General features: G+C 38.4%; 2 protein-coding genes across 3 annotated transcripts; both read right to left on the bottom strand.

The window, feature by feature from the left end:
• Positions 1-13790: 13790 nt before the first annotated feature.
• tmem165 (transmembrane protein 165) lies at positions 13791-21658 on the bottom strand. The gene is made up of 6 exons (XM_056264423.1): positions 21355-21658; positions 18021-18246; positions 15882-16057; positions 15576-15761; positions 14400-14505; positions 13791-14293 (listed from the first exon to the last, which is right to left on the bottom strand). The coding sequence occupies exons 1-6, from the start codon at positions 21493-21495 to the stop codon at positions 14217-14219; spliced, it is 912 nt and encodes a 303-aa protein (XP_056120398.1). The 5' UTR covers positions 21496-21658; the 3' UTR covers positions 13791-14216.
• An 824-nt stretch (positions 21659-22482) lies between these two features.
• srd5a3 (steroid 5 alpha-reductase 3) lies at positions 22483-24268 on the bottom strand. Of its 2 annotated transcripts, XM_056264421.1 has the most exons (5): positions 24034-24268; positions 23780-23931; positions 23291-23482; positions 22963-23088; positions 22498-22849 (listed from the first exon to the last, which is right to left on the bottom strand). In XM_056264421.1, exons 1-5 carry the CDS (start codon positions 24228-24230, stop codon positions 22590-22592), a joined length of 927 nt encoding a protein of 308 aa, XP_056120396.1. In that variant the 5' UTR covers positions 24231-24268; the 3' UTR covers positions 22498-22589. The 2 variants fall into 2 exon arrangements, with proteins under 2 accessions (XP_056120397.1, XP_056120396.1); XM_056264422.1 differs by lacking the exons at positions 23780-23931; positions 24034-24268 and having other exon boundaries at positions 22483-22849; positions 22963-23065; positions 23291-23443.
• Positions 24269-26215: the final 1947 nt, after the last annotated feature.

The following is a 26215-nucleotide window of genomic DNA, read 5'->3' as shown; positions in this document are numbered from 1 at the left end:
AAATTAAATAATAATATATTTAATTTGTCAAAAAGAGAAGTTATAGTTTTTTATTTTTTTAAGATACCTTAACATATTTTTGGTCTCACTTTATATTGTGTTTTTAACTACTATTCACAATTTTTTTTATTAATAAACAACACACTTATTTGTGTACTTATATGTTTTACATAGTACTTCTATTTAAAAAGAAATGCATGCATGTAATTAATTTCTGTAATTATATCTATGATTACACTATTGACCCTTCCCTTACCACTTAACCCAAACTTTAAATTAACCATACTACCAAACCTGTCTCTAACCTATCCCGTATCTCACCTTAATAGCAGAAAAAAATACAACATAAAGACAATAAGTACATTTTAATAATAAACATTTTGGTAACACTTTATTTTACAGTGTCATTGTTACATATTGTATGTTACATGCAGTTACTTTTGTAATAACTATAAATAATGCATAATTACATGCAACTAAACCAAACCCTAACCCTATAGTAAGTACATGTACACTGTAAACAAAATTTTTTTGTTTCAACTTAAAATAGTAAGTGTTCGCACTGTTGTCACTTACACTTACTTCACATTTCAAGTTGACTAAAATGACAATTTATGGCAGCACGAACACTTACTTTTTTTAAGTTTAAACATTTTTTACTGAGTAGTTGCTTAATTTTACGGCGTACTTAAATGCATAATTACAGTGTAACAAAGACACCTTAAAATAAAGTGTAACCAAAAATTGTTGTGTGTGAAAGTAAGTACTAGTTAAATGCATCTAATATAAAGTGTGACCATTTCATATTGTAAAAGCTGAGAGTAGCAGCTAGCGCAGTTTTGACAGTTGCATTGGTCTTGTGAGACAAGACCATGTTATTGTTTTAATTATTCTAATCGTCACATTTTAGTGCACTAATGAGCAATATTGCCTTTTTAAGGTTAGTACAAGTAGACAGGTTCATTCCAATATTTTCCATATCAAAAGTGCCAGTCTGAATGTTCGGTTTGTGCGGGATGTTGAAGCCTCCCATCCGGAGTGCTGGTCCAAACGCTGTTCATGTTTTAGTATCCACCCGATAGAATAGTGGTCTATGATAATGCAGTATGTAACCGAACTCATCCTTTTGTTCGTTTACTCTTCGAGTCACTCCTATAGTATATGACGGTCATTAATGTGTTGGTTATGGTTTCTGTGGTCATGTAGACTTAATGGACGGCTGTACATTTCAATGCCACAGACATTTTGTGACCGAACAGCATGGCTAGGATGAGCAAGGTGAGATTATTGATTGAATGTAACTGTCATTTAGCTTTATAGTAACTTTTAAAGAGGATTATATATTAAAAAAAAATAGATATTCTTATTTTTCTACAGCAAGGTCAGAACAGAGAATTTATGCAGATAGGCTATAGTTGATGTATAAAACAACTGTTATACACCTTTTGCACGGAAAGTGAACAGAATATCAAGCTTACTCCACATTGTAACCTCAAATGAAGGATTTAAACAAACTGTGACACACTGGAGGACCAGTTGAACTTTCTCCCCACAATGCAGTTGGATTCAGGAAGGGGTTATTTTAAGGTCTTTGTCCGAGTAAGAGAGGTCATTGATTTATGCTACAGACTCCTACTTATGTTTTGGAGTATTTGAAGGTAATGCGTTAAAAAATTAAAAAGTAGTTTTGCTTAAAAAGTAAGACGACCAGTCTGGGTCACAAATGACTTTCTGATGCATAGTGAATCCTCTCGCACTGGCATCAGATGTCAGTTGTTGACACATGCAATGATGTTTTGGAGTACAAGGGGTTGTTTTTCTGTTTTCTGCACTGATTTGTATTATGTCAGCCCTAAGGTTACAGAGAAAAATACTACAGCTTCCTCAGGTTGTTTTAGAATAATCAAACCCAACATCAATCTTGCCCCTTCTTTCTATTCCTCACTTGATCTTGTGATAGTGACCTATTCAATAACACACATTCTTCTGCATTTACCATAAAGAGCCACAAAAAAACAGGATCAGTCATAACGGTTGCCCTCTATTTACCTCTGGATTGTCTGTGGTGCTCAATGCAACTTCATGTCAGATGGCGTTTAGTAATGAACCCAAAGAGCTGTGAGAAAAGATGAGAACATGCCGAAATCCTGTTGAATTTGCTTTTGAAACGTTAAAAAGCGGCCAGTGGAAAAGGAGGTGGTGAACCATGTTAAATGTTCTGTAGTTCTGATGTACGCACTAGAAGTTCTGAATGTCTATCAGTGTTCTCTTGCTATCATTTAATCTTTGTACGTGTGATGTTCTTTGCTGAGCACTCGTGTTTGGCTCATGAAATTTATCTGGTCAGTACACGTTAATACAGAGGAAATATAGGAAATTATTTAAATATACCTATAAATAGGTTTAAACTTTCACCATTTGTTAGGTTTCATCAAATTTCAGAGCTCCATCAGGGGCTACCAGAGCATAGCTCTGTTTTCCTAAACTCAATTTTTAAAATAAGAAATCTGTAGTACCAGAAAACAGTGTGCTGTATTGGGTTCATTTTGTGAGCCAGGCCATTCTTACATTTAACAAAGAAATAATGGAACCTTTTTAAACGAACAGTGCCGTTTACTCCCCTTATTCAATTTTGAAAATAAAATGATTTAAAAAAAAAAATGCATTGTCGACTGTTTTTATTCATTTCTTTTCGGTCTGGTAGTTTTCCCTCTAAATAAGTGTCATAAATAAGGTTTAGTGATTTTTCCAGTGACTCTTTTCCAGAGATGGGACCAAGTCACACATGTGCAAGTCTCAAGTAAGTCTCAAGTCTTAACCTTCAAGTCTCAAGTAAGTCCCAAGTATTTTTTTCCTGGGCAAGTCAAGTCAAGTCAAGTCACAGGCTATGTCAAGTCAAGTCAAGTCTTGTAGTAGGTCAAGTCAAGTCCAAGTCAAGTCACCTTATTATTGTAATTTTACCTGCAGAATTTGATCTATGGGCGTCAGTTTGGTTTGAAATTAACAGAGGCGCATTCGGAAGTGCATTTGGGAACAATGACGCATTCATTCACTTTTCTCTTTCGCGCAGGTCATGTTTTGAAAGATGGTGTCCTGTAGCTTACTAATTTAAAGAAATAAAAATGTATACAAAAATGTGATGTCCGACTTCTTTTATGAAGAAGACAGCCTTAAAGGGGTCATATAATGGTACATGCACTTTTACAAGTTGATTGTACTGAAATGTGTGTTGGCAGTGCCTGTACACAACCATCATATAATGATAAAAATCCATCCAGTGGTTTTGTTTTAATCTCCTTATATGTTTTCCCCTGCCTCAAATCGAGCCGTTCGAGCCTGTGACGTCACAGGCTCGCACGCCCCTCCCACGATTGTTGAATGACAGCCGCGTTTCAACACAGACCCGCCCTCGCACGTGAGCCAGCTGTCAATCATAGTCTGCACGGCGCGGACCGGCGCGGTCATTGTTGATATGCTGGAGCACTGTCTATGAGCAGAATGGCGTCTAAGCGATTGTGGTGTTCTGTTCTTGGGTGTAATAACGAACACAGCAGTCATTTTAATGTTCCTAAATCCGAACCGCTGAAGACGCAGTGGCTGAGTTTGTTTTCGAAGGGAATATTCCCCACGAGCAACGTCAATGCTCTCATGTTTGCGCGAATCATTTCACACACCAGACTGCTTTATAAACGAGGGTCAGTATAAAGCTGGATTTGCTAAGAAGCTGCTCATGAAAAAAGATCGGTACCAGCTATTCGTGTTCCTGCTGAATCTCCAGAAGAACGGAAGTGAGTGTAACGTTTTATTAAACTTTATATTAATATATTAATCTTTGCAAATCGCTAGCTGCACGCTTCACAATGAATGCGTCTAAGGTTTACACTCAGGGTACATTACGGCATGTTTTCTATGTATGACGTTCTCAATATAATTCATAATCCCATGTTTATACTGAACAACGCGTTATGGTTATTGTGTTACAAACGGAGTATGCAAAGAACAGAGAGGCGGGGTGAGCAAAGCTCATTATCATTTAAAGTCATATGCACTGAAACGGCGTGCTGAAAACAGAGCTGTTTTTGACCAAGTAAAATAAGTGTTTTCTTACAATACTAATGAGAATTTTTAATTAAAGTATATTACAAACTTTTAATTTAGACCCTAAAGAATCATATTAGCTTGTACAAAAATGACATTATATGACCCTTTTAAGTTTTCAAAAAGCATTAGACATATGACCCACTATTCTGCTTCGTGTAAGTTATTTATCAATGAATTCAAACGCGTTGGCTGGCGCTGAGCCAGAGACATACGCTTTCAGTGCTGTCATATATCACAACTGTTCAGTGTTTTCAACCACATCATTTTTATTTTAGGTTTCAGACATTTAAATACACATAACTACTAGCAAAAAATATATTTGTAGTTTGTAAAATATACACTGATATCTATGGAAGCGTCAATAATAATCCTTTCCATTATAATAAGACGCACGTTTTATTCATATCAGATACACATTGTGTAAGTAGCTTTACATTTTACCCTATTCTTCTCCCAGTTCACCGGTCACTTACTTTCATGTATTTCGTGAGAAGTTAACATGGCACCGCCCATTCGCACATATAGCTCAACTAACGCGATCATTATAAAGGTGTTTAAACAACAAAACACATCCACTTGCACATATTTGACAATCGGAATATCAGTGTTGCATGTTATAGCTAATACATTTTGAATAAAACAGGAAAAATTACATAAAAGCAGATCATTCATTCAGCGCTGTGTTGTGGTTGCGCTGTGTCACGTGACAAGCAATGACGCGTCACCATGAAACATTAAAGTGAGTGACAGGTTCTAAATAACGGTCGCCTAGAAAAACTCACGCTGGGGGATCAGTTAGAATAGTTTAAACTTACTTCTGAAAGGGTTAATGGCTACTTTAGCTATTACATTAGCTAACTAGCCTACCAACTAACATTAACAAATTGACAAGCACTTACTGGGCAGAATGGCTCTTCAAATGACGGACGAAATTGGAGGTTGTCGTCTGGCTGTCCGCAATGTTAATGTTGTATGTCTTGCAAAGCGCTGTTCGTCTTTTGCCATCGTGTGAATAATTCTTGAAGCCGAAAGCAATGACCCTCGGTAGCCCTCCGGCCGACATTTTGATGTGATATCTGATCTAAGTGGGCGTGGTGTGCGTAAGGTACGAGAGGGTATGACTGATGATAGTGTCGTGATCAACTTAAAAAAAAAAAAAAATTATATATATTTTATATTCAAACTGAAAACATGATGTGATTAACACTCAAGTCATTCAAGTCATCGTGTCTCAAGTCAAGTCAAGTCCCGAGTCTTTAACTTCCAAGTCCGAGTCAAGTCTCAAGTATTTCATTTTATGTCAAGTCAAGTCACAAGTCATAAAAATAGCGACTCGAGTCGACTCGAGTCCAAGTCACCAAGTCACAAGTCCCCATGTCTGCTCTTTTCTTGCAGGTCACATTGTTACCCCAGAAGGTGATGACGAGAGATTCTCTTGCCAATGAATCAACTCAACCAATTCGTTCAAAAACATTATTGATTCATTCTCGAGTTGCTTCACACTGTCCGCCACTGCGTGTTCCTCGAGACGACCGTTGATGCTGCTTTGGCTTCGTTTGAAACAATTTTTGTGTTGGGAAAACAGCCGAAGTAACCCCATATTTAAAATGTAAGTTATTTAATATTAACTTCTTGTTTATTGAACTTGTATAAAAGCAATAATCACATCCGCAATCAAGATTACTTGCGGCCTTGAGGCTTGAGCCTACCCCCGAATCACAGTGGTCCAACTGTGCCGAGTTTATGATGCTAAATTACTAAATTCACAATTTGCTAAATTGTGGGTACCACTTATGAATCTATGTATGAATGTACTATAACAGGTTTGTAAACGTTCCCGAAAGTTCTGCCGTTACAGTGCAGTAACCCCACCCCACACACAAACACCTTAACAAGGCTGTATCACATAAAACATCCCCATATGTATAAATAATTAAAATTAAAAAAATCAACTGAACAATTACACTCAAAGTGAAAACCTAAAATGCAAAGAAATAAGCCCAATTAGTGATAGTAAAGAGACATTTACAAAAATCTCAGGTGGAAAGATTAGCTGTTGGTCGATGTCTGCCAGCATTTCCAGTCGCGAACCTATCGGTTTGCCTTAGCTGAATATACTGTATGTATTAGGTTATAGTAAAATGTATTTTACTATGTGGTACCATCTTTGGAGTGATTCTGACCAAATTCTGACGCGGTCATAAAACATGCAAATGACCGTCCTGACAAGACAAAGGAAATCCTTCCCGCCAAGGTTTTGTTGAATGTCATTGGGCAGGTTGCCCCGAAAGAGGTGTGGACTGTTTTCCTTAAAGATGACGGTCCGAGCATCTTCTCACTCTCTCTTCTTCGGCTCTCTTCTTCGGCTCTCTTCCTGTGTTGGACGTCTCCAGTTTGTCCTTTCCTTTTAGTCTTAGTCTTTTTGTTTCCTTTTGTTAAGTTTTGTTTTTCCTTTTCGTATTCTACTTTGTTCATTTCCACAGACGAGTAATGAACTTAGCCTGAATTATTTCTTTGGTAACTTTACGTCAAGGACCTTTAAACCTTCGTTGAAGTGCGCGCTCCAGACCCATCCGCAGACCACGTGACGCTCCGACGGAACGACACACCACACCACACGCGCTTTCCTTAATCAGCAACACAAGAGAACCATATGCAAGTATTCGTTTTATCGAGCTTTCAGAGCATTAAGATTGCATTAATCATTAAGCATTAATCATTTTCTTTCATTATTTGTTGCTAATCGGTTGTATATACATGTATTCCGTGTAACTTTATTTTCACCTACGTAGTTTTCCTTTATTAAATACATTATATTCATTTGATTGACTGTCTCGTGCGCATTTCAAAGTCCCTTTAATGTTGCGATCAAGCTACAACGCTTTAAAATTTGTTGATTCTTAAATATAATCTTTATAGAACAGGAAAGTTAATCCTCGTGGCCAGAGGAATAGCGTCTCCTGAAAGTCTATCAGAGGGATAATTTTTCATGGGTTATAAAGATCGGATGATCAATTTGCTGGACAAAACAGATTAGTCGGTACTAAACTTAATCCCATGGGGAATTGTCCTTAGAATCGATCTATTTTAGACAATTGACATATTAATATTTAATTATACTTCATTGTGATTGATTATTGATAGTACAATTGTTCGTTGCATTCAGTCGTTCATACAGAACATTGGCAACTTTTTCCCTTACGGGTAATTTTATAATTTGTAGGTGATTCCTGATCATGTTTCATGATTCGTTATTAAAATTATATTCCCTGTATCAGAGCTGATAGGAGTATCCCGAGTATCCCTACAGCACCTCCTCGACCACCAGTGTTCTCCGGTCTGATGTTGTAGCCTTTGCTTTTAGGCCAAAACCTCTTACCTGCCAGATCTGCCCCACAATGTCTTTGAGCTTCAGTGCTGATGCAGCTTGCTGCACTGCATCGGATGGTGTCCATTTCCGCCCAGTTACTAGGGGAGGTGCAGCAGTACTGATGGTCTTGTCTCTGGAATCCTTCAGTGTAAACTGTTGTCTTTCTTTAGAACACTTGTATTCCTCGGTTAGACTAGTAAGAGGTAGTTCCAGGACCCCTATGTCGTAGAGGCTGATGTTAGTGAAACATCGTGGGACACCGAGCCAATTTTTTTGCGTATGAAGTGATTGTTCGTTCCATCTTCTTCTCAGCTGTTAATGGGACTTCATATACGGTGAGTAGCCATATTGTCTGGGGAGGAGTCCAAACTGTAGGCACCAGAGCTTCAGTTTCCAGTGTTGTGATACATTCTGGTACGTGGAAGAATTTGAAAGATTCCCAGAGTAGATTATGGGGAACTGAGCCAAATCGGGCCCTGCCAGGTTAAGAAAAACCACATGTAGGTCTCTCTTGTCCTTCTTGGCTGCTTGGATCTGGTGCCAGATCATGCTTGTATGCTCCAAGCAGCCAGAGAATCCTGGAATTCCTGCTTTCTGTACAGATGTGTCGATGTACTTGGTTTTTTTTTTCAGGTAGGCGTACAGTGTGCTACTATACTAAAAAAAAAATTCCCCTCGACGTTGAGAAGGCAAATTGGCTGGAATTGGCTGATGTCTGATGCACCCTTTTCTTTTGGAGTTAGCACGCCGCCAGCCCTCTGCCAAGCCATGGGTATATGCCGCCACAGAAAGTGTAGGACATCCGGTGCGTTCTTATGGTACTCAGTTAGGCCCTGGAGCAGATGCTGCTCTTGCTCGTCGGACCGTGTTTTCTGCCTTTTTCCATTTAGGAGGGCTAGTGTCCAGGTTGAATTCCGGTGGTTGGATTGGCAGGATATCAGGTGGGATGACTATCTGCTCATGCCTTTTTGTGTCATGGTGGACGTTTCCCAGGTTTCTCCAATTCCTGTCTTGATGTTTTCAAAGTTCTGCTTTTTTCCTTTTCAAAAAGGTCTTTGACGAACTTGAAAGGGTCTTTATAGAAACATCTATAAACATCTTTATAGTGTTGTTCTAAGAAGAAACCTGTGCAAGGTTTCTTCTTGCACAGTTTCCTCAAGTTCTCTGCCCTTTGCAAAGTCGCCAGCCGGATCTTAATATCTACTTGGAGTGGCATGAGACCTTCTCGCTCAGCGTCAGAGACTGTTTTTAATCTGTCTCCTCTCTTTGACTCGCCTCAGATCTCTTGTTGCGTACTAGACTTGGCTGGTGCCCATCCTTTCAAGTTCTTACACTGCCGTGCCTACTTGTTGCTCAAAGATTTCAGTTAGGTTACAATTGAATGTTTCCCATTCTTTTTTGGTGACCATTTTGGGACATTTCACACCAGGTTTGCGGCCTTCAATCTTTTTCTCCTTGGAGGTTTTTGTGGTTGTGTGGGCTCCTAAACCAGCATTTCTGTGCTTGTAGCTCTCTCTAGTAACAGGGGTGCTGATGCTCTGCGAACTTCGGTTTGGGTCCCGTCGGTGTGCTTCACGCAACCAATATGACCGGTTGCCTCGTAAGAAATACTGGTCAATGTGAGGCCCTTGTCTCTGTTCTCTCAAGCTCCTTTTTCTCCCTTGGTGGATCCTCAAGCCCTTCTCTGATGTTATTTTCTCCCAACCACAAATGCACACCTGGAGCATGCTTTTTGCTGCCATCGTGAATGTCTCATGTGATGTGCTCTCCTTGTCCATAGATGCTTCCATACCTGTGTCTGTGACCATGTTATCAATCAGTGAGTCATCTTGCTCTCGCAGGCTCTAGGGGGAATTTTCTTTCGTTGACTTTTTGTAGCATTTAGTGGGTGTCTCCAACTAACTGAACTAACGTTGAACAAACATATTAAAAAATGACTGTATACAGTAGCCTATATTTAATAGTTTGTGAAGATAGTAAATCAGAAAATGTAAAAAAAATTTTTGTTAAATAGTTTTATCTATCTAAATATCATCTCCTTTGCTAAGGGCTGTCCGGTCCCTGTACGACCGAAGCAGGAGCTTGGTTCGCATTGCCGGCAGTAAGTCAGACTTCTTCCCGGTGCATGTTGGACTCTGGCAGGGCTGCCCTTTGTCGCCGGTTCTGTTCATAATTTTTATGGACAGAATTTCTAGGCACAGCCAGGGTGTCAGGTTTGGGGACCACACGATTTCGTCTCTGCTCTTTGCGGATGATGTTGTCGTGTTGGCCCCTTCAGACCAGGACCTTCAGCATGCACTGGGACGGTTTGCAGCCGAGTGTGAAGCGGCTGGGATGAGAATCAGCACCTCCAAATCCGATGCTATGGTCCTCAGTCGGAAAAGGGTGGCTTGCCCACTTCAGGTTGGTGGAGAGTTCCTGCCTCAAGGGGAGGAGTTTAAGTATCTTGAGGTTTTGTTCACGAGTGAGGGAAGGATGGAACGGGAGAGCTTCTGCAGTAATGCGGTCAATGTACCGGTCTGTCGTGGTGAAGAAGGAGCTGAGCTGCAAGGCGAAGCTCTCAATTTACCGGTCAAACTATGTTCCTACTCTCACCTATGGTCATGAGCTTTGGGTCATGACCGAAAGGACAAGATCCCGGATACAGGCGGCCGAAATGAGCTTTCTCCGCAGGGTGGCTGGGCGATCCCTTAGAGATAGGGTGAGAAGCTCGGTCACTCGGGAGGAGCTCAGTGTAGAGCCGCTGCTCCTCCACATCGAGAGGGGTCAGCTGAGGTGGCTCGGGCATCTGTTCCGGATGCCTCCAAGACGCCTTGAGGAAGAGACCCCAGAGGAGACCCCGGGAAAGACCTAGGACACGCTGGAGGGACTATGTCTCCCGGCTGGCCTGAGAACGCCTCGGTGTCCCCCCGGAAGAGCTGGAGGAAGTGTCTAGGGAGAGGGAAGTCTGGGCATCTCTGCTTAGACTGCTGCCCCCGCGACCTGGCCCCGGATAAGCGGAAAAACATAGATGGATGGATGGAGTTTTATCTATCATATGTTGATGTTCTGATATTTATTTTATGTTTGTAATGGGTTTTTGTAAAGTCATAATTTTGCATTGTGGTTTGTTATTTGCAAATGATACGATTTACTAGTATTTACTAGTTTTGTGTGTGTGTGAATTGTATTAAAGGGTCAGTAAACCATAATTGTTATTATATTGTGTGTTTAAATTCATGGACAATAGTAAGTGAAATTCAAGGATATTTTGACTACTGACTGAACTAAGAAAATATCCATTTTCCTTTAACCCTTAAACAGGCAAGAGTGGAAAATGCTAAGCAAAAAATAAGTTCATGTCATTTTTTATATCACCTGGACTTAAAACATATCCAAAAGATTTTTTTTTTAATTTTTATATATTTTAGATTTTATGAGTTGTCTCCTGAGTCACGTTGCCTGATTAGGGTATAAAAAGGACCAAGTCATTAATCTGTTAACTGTTATTGCCACTGCATGTTTAAAACAAATATATCCCTTACTTCACCTGATCTAATGTTAACAAATGATAAATCTTTCGAAAGCTTATGAAGTCAGCCTGTGAAACCCGTTTTGAAATTGGACGTTGCCATAGAAACGGTACTATTATTCTTTTATCGGGCTCCTCCCCTTTTGGGCATCGTCAGGTTTAATAATTTATGATCAAAACCTTTTCTAGTCTTGACAAAACGATTTGATTTACTAGTATTTTTTTTTCAGTTTTTTTTTGTGTGTGTGAATTGTATTAAAGGGTCAGTAAACCATAATAGGCTCTATGCACGAACGCTGCTGACGTATTTTCGGTAGAATCTCAGCCAGTGTCTTTACCTCCGCATAGCGCGTTCTATAGCGAAGTATACTAGCGGCCAAACTTTAATAAAATTCATTTTCTCAGAAATGAGACAACAATTTTAGAAACTGATTCGCTAGTCGGATTACTCACCCTCAAAGTTGTCGATGTAGCTCGAAATATATAATTTAATGCCCTTCTCTTTCTTACTCTTATGTGTGAGAGCTAACTGCCTCACAATATTGTTAACATCTTTCACGTTAACCGTTGGAAGTTCTTCTAAACAGCGAGTGTAATTTGCCATTATCTCCACCTAATGCAAAAACGGCTTGCGACGCAGCACCGGATGGAACTGGGCGGGCTGAGACAAAACACGGAAGCGATCGTGCATAGAGCCTATTGCTATTATTGTCTCGTGTTTAAATTCATGGACAATAGTAAGTGAAATTCAAGGATATTTTGACCACTGACTGAACTAAGAAAATGTCCATTTTCCTTTAAGCTGCAGTCCGTAACTTTTTTGGGTTAAAAATTATCCAAAATAAATTTTAACCAGTACATAACCAGCCAGTGTTCAAAACTATCTGCTTGCCTTAGCTCGATTCAAACCGGTAAGCTAGTAATAATGTTTTTAATTCCAGTAGTACTGGTGGATTTCCGCGGGAAATTCGAACATGTCTTCGCGTCATTACGTCACATCTGTACACATAAAGGAGGAGTCTCGGCTAGTAGGCTATATTGCGTGTGAGGATGTTGGAGGAGGAGATTTATAGCCTTTTCTCACAGCACTTGATATAATTAAACTTATCAATTTGATGGCGGTTCAAACGACAATCACCAGTGACAACTAGAGATTCACCCATTGTAAAATGCAAAAGACTTCGGACTGGCTACAGGAAAAAAGAGACTGCAACCAATCCCATGCGGGAATAAATAAAAAACAAGGATAAATATCAGAAGGGCATTAAATGTAGTCACGCAATGCTAATGTTGAACTAACAATTTGAGAACAAAGTATAATTTGCACGGTATGATATGATAAGCGATCGTTAGATTTAATTAGCGCGATTTACTGCAATGCTTTTTTCCTGCTTAGTTGGTCAGAATTTCGATTTCGAACAGAGATGGCGACTAAGAGGAAAAACTACAGACTGCAGCTTTAAGATTTGAATATAATACATATTTACATTGTTCCCAAAACTTTTTTCGACACTTAAGCCACAATTTAACATCTGTATCTGCATTATATGGCATCAAAACGAGGTATTTGTGGAAACATAGCACAAGCATACTTTTCAGTCAAAACATTTACGTTTCTTAGATTTTGACGTATGAAGCATAATAGATATATTGATATTTTATAGACATAGATACAATAGATATATTGTTCAAAATTAAGACAAACTCACTTTCTGCTTGTCAAAATTGGAACATGTTTATGGGATGGAACTACGCCGGTGGTTATTCTGCTAGTAAACCTGTGTAAACTTGATGGCCACAAAAAATTTATAATTAAAAAGGGGGCTCAAAAAAGCTACTTTAGTTCTGAGAAAACCTCAATTATCATTTGTTTGCAGATGCCACATGGTTTGGTATTTTCCATCTAATGCAAAGAATTGTGACTTAATTGTCCAAAAACTATTTGAGAGCACATTTAACATCTTAGAAAAATTTACTTTAGAACCTTGTAGGTTATTACATCTGCTCCTTGGTTTAACAGTGTTCATATTGTAAAAAAAAAAAAAAAAAAACACATCTGAAAGACTGACACTGACCTTTTAATTTAATATTTACAGGAATAACATTTTTGTAGTTCCTCTAAAGTTCAGCACACTTTTTAGCCCCTGTCAAATATTGACAAAGTCACCCTGAAAATGTTACAAAAAAAGAAAGAAAAAAACCCTATCTCCTCCTTGACTGAACATATTCTTCAACCATGACAAAATATCAATATCTGTGCTCCATACTAGAATACGGTAAATAAAAACGTCTGAGGAAAAGGGCAGACTTTTGAAATTATAGTTACAATTCCTTGACAAAGAGACTGCAAACTATTTGCTGTGCCTCTTCCAGGGGAGTCTGTGACAACATGACTGTTCTTAACACTCCATGACCAGTGGGAGGAGTGATCACCAATGCATTTATGAGTGCACAATGATGACCAGAAATTACCATGACTGGGTTTAAAGGCCACATGTGATGATGTAATCAGAACCCACATCATTTCATACTACATTTCAAGCCTTTGGTAATATGGTATGAAAGAATACAAGGACAACTCATCAACAGGCAGTTTACACTCCAGGCAGTTCCTAAAGAATACTTCAGTGTTCAATTTAGAACTGTAGTTTGTCATTGATGAGGGAATCATGACTGTCATATTGCTGAGGCTCTTATCCACTGAGACGTGTGTAGATGACACAAGATGTCATAGGGAAGGGTGGCGGTGCTCGTCTTGATCTGGTTGTAGTTTTACAGCTGTTGTAGTCAAGTAAGATTGAACTTAAATAAAATAGACTGGACCCAGGCCAGCATTTATCCATAATGCACTACTCAAACAGAGGTAAAACAATATAGAATCAAGATTCATTATGTGTTATTTAAAATGTTACTTTGTGCAACGACAAACATCTGGCAAGTTCAAGTAAACTGTAAGGTGGCATACTGGAGAAATATAAGGATCACCTAAAAACAGAATAATGTCTGGTTGAAAGAAAAGCAAGGAGGAATTAAGCAAAAAAACAACAAAATGCTCATTAAGACATGAGCAGTAAATTGGTTTTCATTCACTCACTCACTCACACAAAAGAGATTCACTAAAAAAAAAAAAAATAAACAAGCAAGCCATCCGCAGTCTTTGCGTAGTCTCTCTCTGTTCCACTTCTTCGGTGTTGTTGTGTGGTGACTATGTACAAAATGAAACCAAGAGTTCCATCAGAATCCAGAATCGGGCTTGATAAAGAGGGCGGAGAACGCGAAGGCGAGAAAAACGATCCCACCAATGATTGTAACTGTAGACATAACAAAAGGAAATATCAGCAAATAAATCTGGATATAGATCATTGCTCATGTAAACCTACAGAACATTAAGTACTGTAGTAAATGACTCAATCTCACCGGTTCTGACAGAGATCTTCTGAGCCACCATCCTTCCACCGATAACAGCCAGTCCTGTGCACAGACAGTGTCCCAATGTTCCCCCAACTGCTACTCCAAATGGATTCTGGAGCACAAAACCAGCCAGTTATTCACAGGTGACATCTCTAAAGCTAATAATGAGCAATACAAAGTGCTGGATTATTAGTAATCCTACAGGACTTTACTGAGCTATTAAAGGAGATGAGATTTATGAGATTGGTAAATTGTAATATATATTATTATAAAACGGTTAGTTCCAATCCTTGATTCTGATTGGTCAATAGCTGTGCTTTATTCACGATAAAACACGGCTATGACCGCTTCACCCAACGGTTCTATGTATCACTACACAACACCCCTAGCAACCACTCTTAGCAACTTAAACAGATGTTTCATCTCATTGATATTGTTCATTTAAAGCTAGAGCAGAGCATTGTGAGAGATCGAGTAAGCGAGTGTACCTGCATTTACAGTAGACGTAGCATTTTCCTTCAGGTCAGTCCTATATTCATAATAAAAAAATGCGTTTGAATGTCCGCTGCATATTTTGTCCTTTTAACAGTCATGGGGTTTTCCGTGCATAACGTTAGTCATCTGTCAGTTGCGTCTGTCTTCTCCGTGATCACAAGTTCGAGTCCTTTCAAAAGCCTTCTCTACAGACTCACTCACTCACTCACTCATAAAGACAGTCTTTGCCGCCATCTATTGGCGAAATAATATATGTAACTTCTGTTGCTGTTCACGTTCCGGGACTATTTTTTCCAGCGGAAGGCAGGCTTTTAGTGATTTTACTTCATGAAAGTTGCATAGATACATATTTTTCGGCTTTAATATTTTTATTGTGTGGCAACCGTTTTATAAAAGCAATAAGGTACTCGAGGCAAGTGCTGTATCGTGAATAAGTAACGGCTGGAGGGCGTTGTTAGGCACGACGCGAAGCGGTATGTGTATGTTACAATATATATCGTATATATATTGTGTACATGTTTTAATATTTAGACCAGTTCTATTATTGATTGCTATCAGGATGTGAAGAAAGTTTCAACCAGTATAACAAAAAGTGTTCATGCAATATATTTTTAATTCATGCACAATACATTTTCATGGGCTTTAAGTATTTAGAATAGAGATCTAATTTTGGACTCTGTACAATACCTCTCTTGCAGCCAGAACAATGGTTGCAAGCTGAGAGCGGTCACCCCATTCGGCGAGGAAGGTGAGGGTGAGTGCCTGAACGAATATGGGTGAGATTACACTGTGCCACTTCCTCTGAGGCAACAAGGTCGCCGTCGACCCCGCTTCCACGTCGGGTGTGCCGTTTGCCAGCTTATAGCGCTGAAGCTGAGGGAGGAGAGGTCAATCAGTCAATCAGAGTTCAGATAAGATTCTTCAAATATTCAGGTGGTGTGTTATATATAGCCATACCTGCGGACAAATACACTTCAGTTACAAAGCTGTTACCTCCTCATCTTTTTTCTTTATCTCAGCCTGGACCTCCTCCAGCTCCTCTTGCCCTTCATCAGCACTCATCCTCAGTCCCTCCCTCAGCATCCTCAACCCAAAGATGGCAAACAGCGCTGTTGAAATGTAGTAGGTGTAGATCCGTGGGATAATGGTGGTGGCATAACCAAACAGGACTAATGGGAAGACAAACAGAAAAATAGGACATTCATGCATTGAGAGGATTTTATAAAAGACACACGGTAGATCAACACTCTTTTAATGCATTAGACATTAAGCATATAAAAAAGCAGAGGCCTATGTGCTGAATTATGCGCTATTCTCTGTAAAACCTTTAAGATATAATATTTAATTATATAAGACACTGATAAAGCTGGCTAGACAAAAAGTCTGTCATTAGAAATCTGTTAGATCAGTATGGCATGATGATATTGTTTTGGATGGATGAATATCATTATGAATGATATCCTGTAAATAATATCTCACAAGACTTTTACTGACACTACTGCACTGCTAAGCTATATGAGAAAGATATGAAAGACAAGAAGAATAGGAATTAAAGAAGCACCGATTCAAAACTTTCCGCCGATTCGATAGCCGATTATTCAGAATGATCTACCAATAACGATAGTTTGATTTTCTTGAGGAAAATAAATCTCCCAATAAATGCTGTAAACTATACAGGGAACCCTCTCATTTGGTACATTACTAATATAATATTAGAGGTTAAAATGAACATCAGAGCCAAAACTATTACATTCAACTGCTATTTATTTTCAAATATAATACATTCAAATAATTAATTGTATACACCTCAGTTGCACATAAGGTAGTTTTCATAAACACTTGTCTTCATGACAAATTTATTCAATCATACATATATCATATCAGTAAATAAGCTCCTCTCTAGTGTTTTTTTTTTTTAAAGCTAAAGAACTGTGAACATTGGATAACTTTCTTGAGGAAAATGCAACATTCAGTGACATTGTTCTCAAGCTGTTTTATTGATGTCTTTCCGTGGTTGAAACACTGATTGAGCGACTACATGATACATGCTACATTTCGGTAAGTTGTACTCAACTGTATCTTTCAACGTTCCTTCTGATGTGCATTCGTTTATTATCCGTCAAGTCACATTTAAGAGCGTCAAAACACCATTTATTTTTTTTACTTTAGTGATAAAACTTACAGAATTTGAAAGTTGAGACTTTTTTTATCAGAAGTAACAAAGCTGTTTGCGGTGTAGGGAAAAACCGTGGACCTGCCAACCCTGACTTGAACAACAGGTGATTCGTAGGGTCAAATAGAGCCTGCTTTAACGTTGCTATTATTTCAGGTAGACAGCTCTAAATTCAACACAAGACATTTTCTTCACACACAGTATGAGATGTAGCCTGATCAGTTTTCAGCCTCTTTTGATTGACAGGGTATAATCGGCCCTGATCATACGCTGTTTTTAAACAATCAGCCGATAGTGAAAACAATTGCTTAAAAGGCCAATACCGATTATTGGTCGATACATTGGTGCATCCCTAATAGGAATCCAGAATTTTTTTTAAAAAATGTGACAATAGAGCAAAGAAAAAAAAGAAAAAGAAAAAAAAACTCAAAGGCTCAAATAAAGCTAGAGTGAAATTGACAACATTTGGGACATCTAAATTGATTTTTTTTTTATTTTTATGTTCTATCCCTATTCCATACACATTAAAATTAAACAAAAAATTCAAATAAGAAATGATTGTGTCATATTGGGTAACATGATTGCAAAGTTTACTTAAATTAAGCTGTCACTCAGAGATTATCTAGTTTGGCTTTTTAGACCAAATGGAATTTTTCAATTACTGATATATTCAATAGATTATGTCACAATTATGATACTAATGTATCATTTAAATTGCTGGATACAATTGAGAAGGTCAAGGCCTCTTGAGGTGGGACAGGCCAAAAGTTAAGGAGGTGTGGGTATTTGACTGGTTAAAACTTGCTAAGTTAAATTTTATGTCAGATAACAGATTATTCAACATATGTAATACACAAAAACGTTTTTCCCCACTCTAAAGTCATGTGACACTAAAAGTCTTTCAACATTTGTAGATGATTTAAAAAAAAAGTCCTTTAGAACAACTGTATTTCACCTACCTGACAGACACGTCATGAGTCCCAAAGCCAACATGGCGCCCACCAAAACAGTGAGGCGATTGTAGCGCATAGCCATGATTGCTGCGATGAAGAATGTCTTGTCTCCCAGTTCAGACACGATGATGACTGAGATGGCTGCCACAAAGGCATGAATAAAGCCCAGGTTTCCCTTATTGGGTTCATTGATGCTCACTGCCGGGCCGGGAACGTGACCGGTGGTTGCCTTCTGCAGCAGGACAGAAATTATGATTCAAATGTTAGGTCAATTAATAGTAACAACTGTCTAAGCAACATCATTTCTACATAATATGGAGCAACAGAAAATCTAACAACATTTAGAGATACAATTAAGTATTTCAATATTAGAAAAAAAAAGCGAGAATAAGAGTATGAAAACTATGGGGGTACAAGATGGAACTGTTCAGGAGAGCAGTTCTAGAGATTTTGTAAACTAGTAGCATGAGTGCTTATTCTTCAAAACAGTGCCTGAAGAAAAATATTGTAGAGCTGAAAAATAACTTATTTTTTGTATGTGTGCTGCAAATGAAACTCATTTTGATACTCCTATCATTTAAATCGGTAGATCACAACCTTTTTGACTCCAAGGCCCCCCCTTCGTTCGAGACCATATAGGAAGACCATATTTTGTAGCTTACATGTACCTCAGTTTCTTGTTTTGTAATAAAACAAATAAAGAAAAAAAAATATTATGTCATGATATGAAAGCCTCCATGAAAGTTTGTCAAGACACCCCAGAGGGCCCCCGGGTCCCCTGGTGGAGAATCACTGATTTAGGCTATCCACTGACTTACACGACACCGTTTTCAACTAAAAACGTGAAACCTTTTATGCGTTTTGGCCGTTGGTTTACACAACAACGGCGTTTTGGGTGGCTGAAAACGGGAATCTCTGAAGACGATGGCGTCGTCATGCGCATGCGTATTACGTGTTCAGTCTATAGTGTTTCATCGCCATCTAATGGCCTGGCAGCAGAATACAGCATTTTTAGTCGTTTTTGCGGATCCGTGTGAATGGGCATCGTTTTGACAATGGTGTCGTCTGTATGCGGAAAACTCAAAGGAAAAACTTCTCCGTTTTAAGCATATCGTTGTCGTGCAAACGTAACCTTAAAGGCACTTGACGCACAATGTAATGACGGTAATTGACGCCTCTCGCGGTTAAAAAAAAACAGGACTGGGCAACTGCGTGCGTCAAGTTCAAGAGTTACCAGAGAATGTCTAATTGAAGAGAATTGGCAGTGTCTGGTTATTTCCGGTTTCTGGACTGGCTGCAGTAACACGTCTCTGTCCATGCGGGGGCGCTCGCAGGCAAGTGCAGAATGAATGGGAGTCTATGGGGTTTCACCCCCAGAAATCCACTTTTCTCAGGATGTAATTTTTGTCAAATATAATTTGAAAGTTGCATTCAAAAGGGAGGGCTAAGATACTACACTCAGCTGAAAATTGCATTTTTAAGTTCACTTATCTGTTCTAAAAATCCATTCAAAAATGTGATGACGTCACTTAATAGCAGAATGCTAGCGTGTTCCGGCCAACAACGGCCCAACCTGTAAGAAATCGAAAGGACATAAGTACTCGTTCATTCGACTTTTGGCCTATAATCTATATTGAACTTGCGGAATCAACAATAAAATCTATGTTGATTCAACAACAAGCAGGAGAAAGAGATACATTTAGCCGTTTAGCTCCATAGACTCCCATTCATTCTACACTCGCCCGCGATCACCTCCAGTGGAATTCTAATGGAACTGCAACCAATATGATACACAATGGGGCTAATAGGAAGTGCCAAGGCTCTCCGTTAGACGGACTCTGGAGTTACTCTTTTGGCGCAAGTCGACTTGCATACGGCGGTCTGCCGGAAGCTAGTTATTTTAGTCGATAAACTTTTAAATATGGATATTTTTCTTACACGAACACATCGCTTCACTTCAGTAGACCTTTATTAACCCAGACGTTCAAAAAACGTGTCGAGCACTTTAATCATGAATAGATGCGCTTTAATGTACTTCCAAAGTCAAACAGCCACTCACTCTCATTATCAAGCTTGGAAGTGCCAGGACATTTTTTAATATAGCCTAACTCCGATTATAATGTCATATACACCTAGGATGGCTTCAGGGTGAGTAAATCATGGGCTAATTTTCATTTTTGGGTGAACTATCCCTTTAACATGTTAACAGCAGCAACATAACTAAAAAAACACTTACTAATAGGGATGTAACAATATATTTAGTCACAATATATCACAAAAATGCAACAATATGTATCGTGGATAGTGACGATATGCATCGAGTATAGTACACCCAAAATGAAAATTACTGTGCGTGAAAAAAATTAGTTTACAGAGTTTTAGTGTCAGTAGTACATTAAACTACTATGTATAATGAATATAATAATGTATAATAATGCAATGGAGGAATATTTGTGGGTCCAGATAATGCCAAATGTCTTATGTTACCAGTAAAAAGTGCCCTACATTATTTTAAATATATCAGTGATAGAGTGCAAACATATTCGTCTAAAATAATTCTGTTTTCAGATTCAGAATCATGAATATTTGTATTCTGGTGTCACTATTGTCTTGTGCATTGGGTTACCAGCACCAAGTCCAAGCCTATTTATTTCCACCCCCAATGTAATACCAAATTTAGCATTTGAATTAACAGTTAAATTTGTATTAACCTTTTACCATATGTCTTGGAGTATCGCAATAATATCGTATCGTGAGTTCAGTATCTGATATGTATCGAATCGTGACATGAGGGTATCGTTATACTTACTAACGTTACATATCAATGCAACTGGGTTCTTTAATTTGATCTGCTCTGATACCCTCAGAGAAAAAGCTTAATTTCAATGCCACAATGAGCCCTCTGACTGATAAAATGTAACTAGTCCTGCACTTCATATTTGAGAAGGGTGGGCAAACTCCTTGGGCTCCAACACTTTAGCTACATAAATAGCAGAAGAGTAGATTAAGAAACTGAAGTATTTTATGGTTATAAATTACATGTAACGTTATATACCAAAATATAAAAACCCACATTATCTACAGCAGAATATCCTGGATGATCCCTGCTTGACAAAATTACATTCATCCGTTTATTCCAGCCTAATAACCAAGTGAACAAATCGGTTAACCATTATTTAGTCAAAGTATAACGTTAGTTTCCCTTGAATGACACTTCCCTCTTTAACGTTACCAAGCTAGTTTTAGCACCACTCCTCATTGACTTGGACACATTTATATAGTTTTAATAATCTTTCTTATGTATGTTTCCTAGCAAAAAGGAAAATGTGTTCTTACGCACCTCCGCGGGCTGCTGCTCGTTAATGACTTTATTCTCTTCTTGAGTTGCTATAACTCGGGCTGAAAACAACACGACGTTCAGTAGAACAAGGAAGCATTTAAACCTGCCACCGCCATGCCGCTCGCCGGCCCGGAGAGGCATCTTAAGGGATGGCTAATGATGTTTATGTTGTGTTAATACTCTGCAAATTAAGCTAATAAAACCGCCAATTTATAAACATTAGCGTTTTGTCGTTACAATCTGGCTAGCCCACCGTGGTCATCATCTTCGCCGAAAGACTGACACCACAGGCTAAGACAAATCTGTTGCGTGGAAAAAGACCGTGATTGGTCAGTTGGGAGATAAACGTGTACAGGAGAGGCATACGTCACTAAAATTGAGGTAGACTATTGGTTGAAACGTCCGTCAGTCTTAATAACGTATGATGAAGAAACACCTTCAAGTTAGGTAGAGTTGCAATGTAAAAGGAAAATACCGGTATGAGATTAGAAACTCTTCTCAAAAGACACAAATAATTTATAGACATGAGTTTGGCTTCTCATTGTTACACGAATTTGCTGAAATGTATTTACTAGCAGCTGAGTAGACAAGCAGTGGATACTATTATTTTAAGTGTAAATGCCATCTTTTCACACGAAGTTCAACATAATATATGATGGACGATATTCACAAAATCGGTGTAAATAGAAACGAAAAGCAATGGTGGGTACATAAACATGTTATACGTTGTTTCGCAATACTGACCTCAAGATTATTTAATCTAATGCATAAACTGAATCATAAACTAGTAAAATCTTCAAATACATGTAAATATCCATTTTATTTGACCATATTTACCACTGGTGCTTAATCATTGATATTTTATAATTGTTAACCTTTCTGTATTTGCTTATGTTTTCTCGTTCAAATGAAAATAACGTGAATGTCATCGATTTATCAATAACAAGAATTAGGCAGAAAAAAAATGTAATGGACTCTCTTGTTCTTAGGGTAGGATCCACTTTCATTTGAAGTAATTTGCTGATAGCTGTTGTCAATCACCTCCTGAGGTCAGTCTGTCAGGACAACGGTCCATTTCGCTCATGTTGCCCTGCATTTTTCTTACACATTAAACATGCATGAACCATGTATCAGCTGTTCCAATTTTTAGAGAGAGCAACTGAGATCAGCTTATTTTCATTTAGCTAATAGTTTATTTATTCATTAGGTTCATATTTTCATATAAAATGCATAAATCACAGGACAAAGGGTATAAAAGCTTTGCGTTGACGTGGATATGTCTCAAACTTGCTCCTGTAGTAATCATGGCAGAGCTGTGCAGCCAGTGCCTGGTTATAGAGTACATACAGTACCACCAGCCACCAGGTTAATGAACTGCAGGCACAACAAACACTCATAGCAACATAAATCAGAAGCTCAGCCAGGTAATGCGGACAAGAGACCAGCTCAAACCAGCCCCCACATGGCATCTTGTGGGCCAGAGTCTCTACTTTACCTGTATTGCATAGAGAGAACAAATATTTAATTTTTGTAAAAAAACAAACAAACCAAAAAAACTATATATATATAATTTAAGAATAATTTAAACAAACTCCAGCGGCTTCCTACCCGAGTTGTCAGTCCTCATCTTGGCCAGCAGTGAGAGGGACCAGTGCTGGAGGAGTGATGCCCCAATGAAAAGAAGAGTCCCGATCCCATGATACCATGTGAGCTGTTTAAAGAGAGGAACAGCCCCTGACATTGCAGAGAGACACAAATAGTAAAGTTCAGGGAAATATCCAGATAAATCTGGGCTGCTATATTCTAAAATATTAAAATATTTTTTTTGTCAATTTAACATGAATTAGGTTTGGATTTGCCATTTAAAGTTGCATTTTACTTAAAAAACAAAACAAAAAAAGTGTTGATAGAATCTTAAATAGGACACTGTACTAACCTGGTTGTGGCAAAGAGGCATTTAAACACAGGACAGTTAGTCCAAGTAGGACATAGTAGGACAAACCAAATGCGTACTGGAGTATATGGATCACACCATTAGAGAATACGCTGACAAACAGGCACTCCAATAGCCGTCTAAAGGAATGGACCCATAGTAGCACTTGTAAAAGCAGAATGGACAAATGTAACTCTGAAAATCACACACAATAAAGCATGTGAATATTCATTGAATGGTAAATGGAAAATAACAGATCAAATTAAATAGATATTCGTGAGAAATAAATAATATTAAAAATATTGGTCTCCCTTATAAAGTGTACACAATGAGCTTTCAGAATTTTTCTCTGATTGTATTTAATGTTTTTAATGGCATAGTTGGTTACTACATTATTACGGTTTTAATATAGTAACATGCTGGTCACCATGTTTTTAAAAAAAAAAAGTAAGATAAAGTGAAAAAGATATATTTCTTTGCAATTTGAAGTACCGTTCCAAGCATCTTTTGGTCTGCCAGTCAAACAACAAAGCACGTCAATCAGCCAATCAGGGAGTGTCTCACTCATGACGACAGAACGTATGGAGAATAGAAGAAGCAGCCCATTCCACATGACAGACACCGCATAAAAATGAACGAAACACCTGAAGAAAATATCAGAGAAAATGTTTCCTGCACAATCGTCTTTGCGTGCTCAAACCATGATATCTGGGGAATATACCGAACTTTAATTAATCCAAAATCACCTCTTTGATACGTCAAAAACGAGCTGCCTGCTTGGGCGCTTGATGTGTTCCTTAGTTTTTCCATATCGGATTACATCCTGAAACACGTCCTCGAGCCTGTTAGGCAGTTTTAACGAAAACGTATAAAGGCAAAAGGCTACTATAAAACATAGTGCTAACAAAAACCATATAATATTAACTATTGCTATTGTATGCATCGCAGCAGCACCATACTTCCTTTCCTCTCGTGTAATTGTTCCGAAGGAAACAAATACTGGATATTTTAGGTTCCACTGACTGAAATTTGCTGATAGACCCCACGCCACGCTCTATGGTCAGGTAATGTTCCAGAACATCTGGCATTATTTAAACCCACTTAGAAGAAACATTACTGCATAGCTCTCTGTATACAAAATCTTTTCATAATCTTAAATATATGAAAATGAATGTTTATTAGCACAAGCTTTCGTTGATGATATGTTCCACTGTGGATCAGAAAACTGGAGAAAAAGAGTCAGAACACCTTGATACTGATAGTGAATCATGTCTTCAAAACTTGAGAGCCCTTTATTAAACTCTGGACTAGACTAAATCTAGGGCTATTTAATACCATGACAGAGAAAGCACGTTTCGTTTAATCTATTTTAAAAGGCTATTTTTTTTTGTCTATGTTTAGCCTACTCTCTGGGTCACCGAATCGGGCCCGTACGCGATATTTTTTCCCCTAGGATGGTTTTCCCCTTTTACGCCTCTGATTGGCTTGAAGGGCTCTCCTGTTAGTTATTTGATTTGAGTTAGTGTGTGTGTGATGGGTAGGTTTAAGGGTGCTATTGGGTTAATGTGTGTGTGATGGGTAGGTTTAGAGTTTGTGTGTGTGTATGTGTAACTTCTCATCTGAAGAGATGAGGTTTCACGGCCAAATCAAACCAATCGGAGGAGAGCCCTTCTAGCCAATCAGAGGCGAAAAAGGCGGTACCTTCCCCTACTGGGAAAAATAATATCGTGGCCCGTACGAGTAGGCGACTACAATTTGCAGTTCTACATTATGAACACAAGAGGGCAGCAGGCAAAATATATTTTGTCAGTACTCTCAGAAACCCATCATCTACCCCCATACATTTGAAAAGGGAGCACATTTGTCGTGTGATCCTAGAAAATCACTGCTAAAATACTCAAAGACAAACCGACATCTCAAGTGTATTAAAATAGGCCTATGCAATTTTCTGAGGATGTATAGTGCATATGTCAGGATGTCTACTATCAATATAAGTAAATAATCAGAGGTGGACAAAGTACACAACTTCCTTACTTGAGTGAAAGTATAGATACTACTGGTCAACTATTACTCCGTTACAAGTAAAAGTTGTAAAGACCGATTTTTACTTAAGTAAAAGTACAGAAGAACTCGTTTTTAAAAGTAGCCTACTTAAGTATAGCAAATGTCAATGCATTGTTTTATTATTGTTGCAGTGTTGCATGTAATACTTACAGTAGGCCTACCTTATGCCTCTGAATCTATGCCTGCCTACCTACCCTCATATCAATATCAAATTTGTTTCTAGAACAAAGTTCCAGTGATTGAAGATTGAATAAGTGCACTCAATAATGTCCACAATGGTTTCGTACACCCAAATGGCTGTTCCCTCAAATAGTGCCCTATTTAAAGTTTTTTGGCTTTTAGTATGAATATGTTAGCCTTACTGTTATCTATGAGCTAGTATGCTCCAAAACAATGACAAAATTGAAACCCAACGTTGAAAATGAAAATCATGTTGATGTCAGAAAGAATCCAACGTCAGATTGATGTTAATCTCCAACGTTGGACAGATGTTGTATTGTAGTTGAAAATGAAAATCGGGTTGACATCAGAAACCAACATCAGACAGGTTCTGACGTCAACCCGACATCGGGCTCTGACGTCAATACGTCAACCCGACTTTCATTTCCAAACAAAATGCAACCAAAATCATCCCCTGACTGACGTTACAACTTTCTACTCAAGGACCTTGACAGAAATGGAGTGGAGTAAAAAGTACGATATTTGTCTTTCAAATTTAGTGAAGTTAAAGTAAAAAGTTTCCAGAAAACATAATACTCAAGTAAAGTACAGATACTCAAAAAGTGTACTTAAGTACAGTAAATGTACTTTGTTACTGTCCACCTCTGAAAATAATCTATAGCATAGTGCCATTATAAATATGAT

Source organism: Rhinichthys klamathensis, unplaced genomic scaffold (genome assembly GCF_029890125.1).
Source record: "Rhinichthys klamathensis goyatoka isolate OS25496 unplaced genomic scaffold, OSU_Roscu_1.1 h1tg000221l_1, whole genome shotgun sequence".
NCBI classification, from domain to species: domain Eukaryota; kingdom Metazoa; phylum Chordata; class Actinopteri; order Cypriniformes; family Leuciscidae; genus Rhinichthys; species Rhinichthys klamathensis.
This window is presented reverse-complemented; position numbering and strand designations above follow the sequence as displayed.

Excerpts from the sequence above, each read along its gene's own strand:
- tmem165 (XM_056264423.1), bottom strand. The coding sequence starts at position 21,495 with ATGCCTCTCCGGGCCGGCGAGCGGCATGGCGGTGGCAGGTTTAAATGC. Across the intron at positions 16,058-18,020 it reads ACTCATGACGTGTCTGTCAG|TCCTGTTTGGTTATGCCACC; the intron begins GTAGGTGAAATA and ends TCTTCCCATTAG. Across the intron at positions 14,506-15,575 it reads TTGTTCTGGCTGCAAGAGAG|AATCCATTTGGAGTAGCAGT; the intron begins GTATTGTACAGA and ends TTTGTGCTCCAG.
- srd5a3 (XM_056264421.1), bottom strand. The coding sequence starts at position 24,230 with ATGCATACAATAGCAATAGTTAATATTATATGGTTTTTGTTAGCACTA. Across the intron at positions 23,483-23,779 it reads ACCAAAAGATGCTTGGAACG|AGTTACATTTGTCCATTCTG; the intron begins GTACTTCAAATT and ends TGTGATTTTCAG. Across the intron at positions 22,850-22,962 it reads GATGAGGACTGACAACTCGG|GTAAAGTAGAGACTCTGGCC; the intron begins GTAGGAAGCCGC and ends TATGCAATACAG.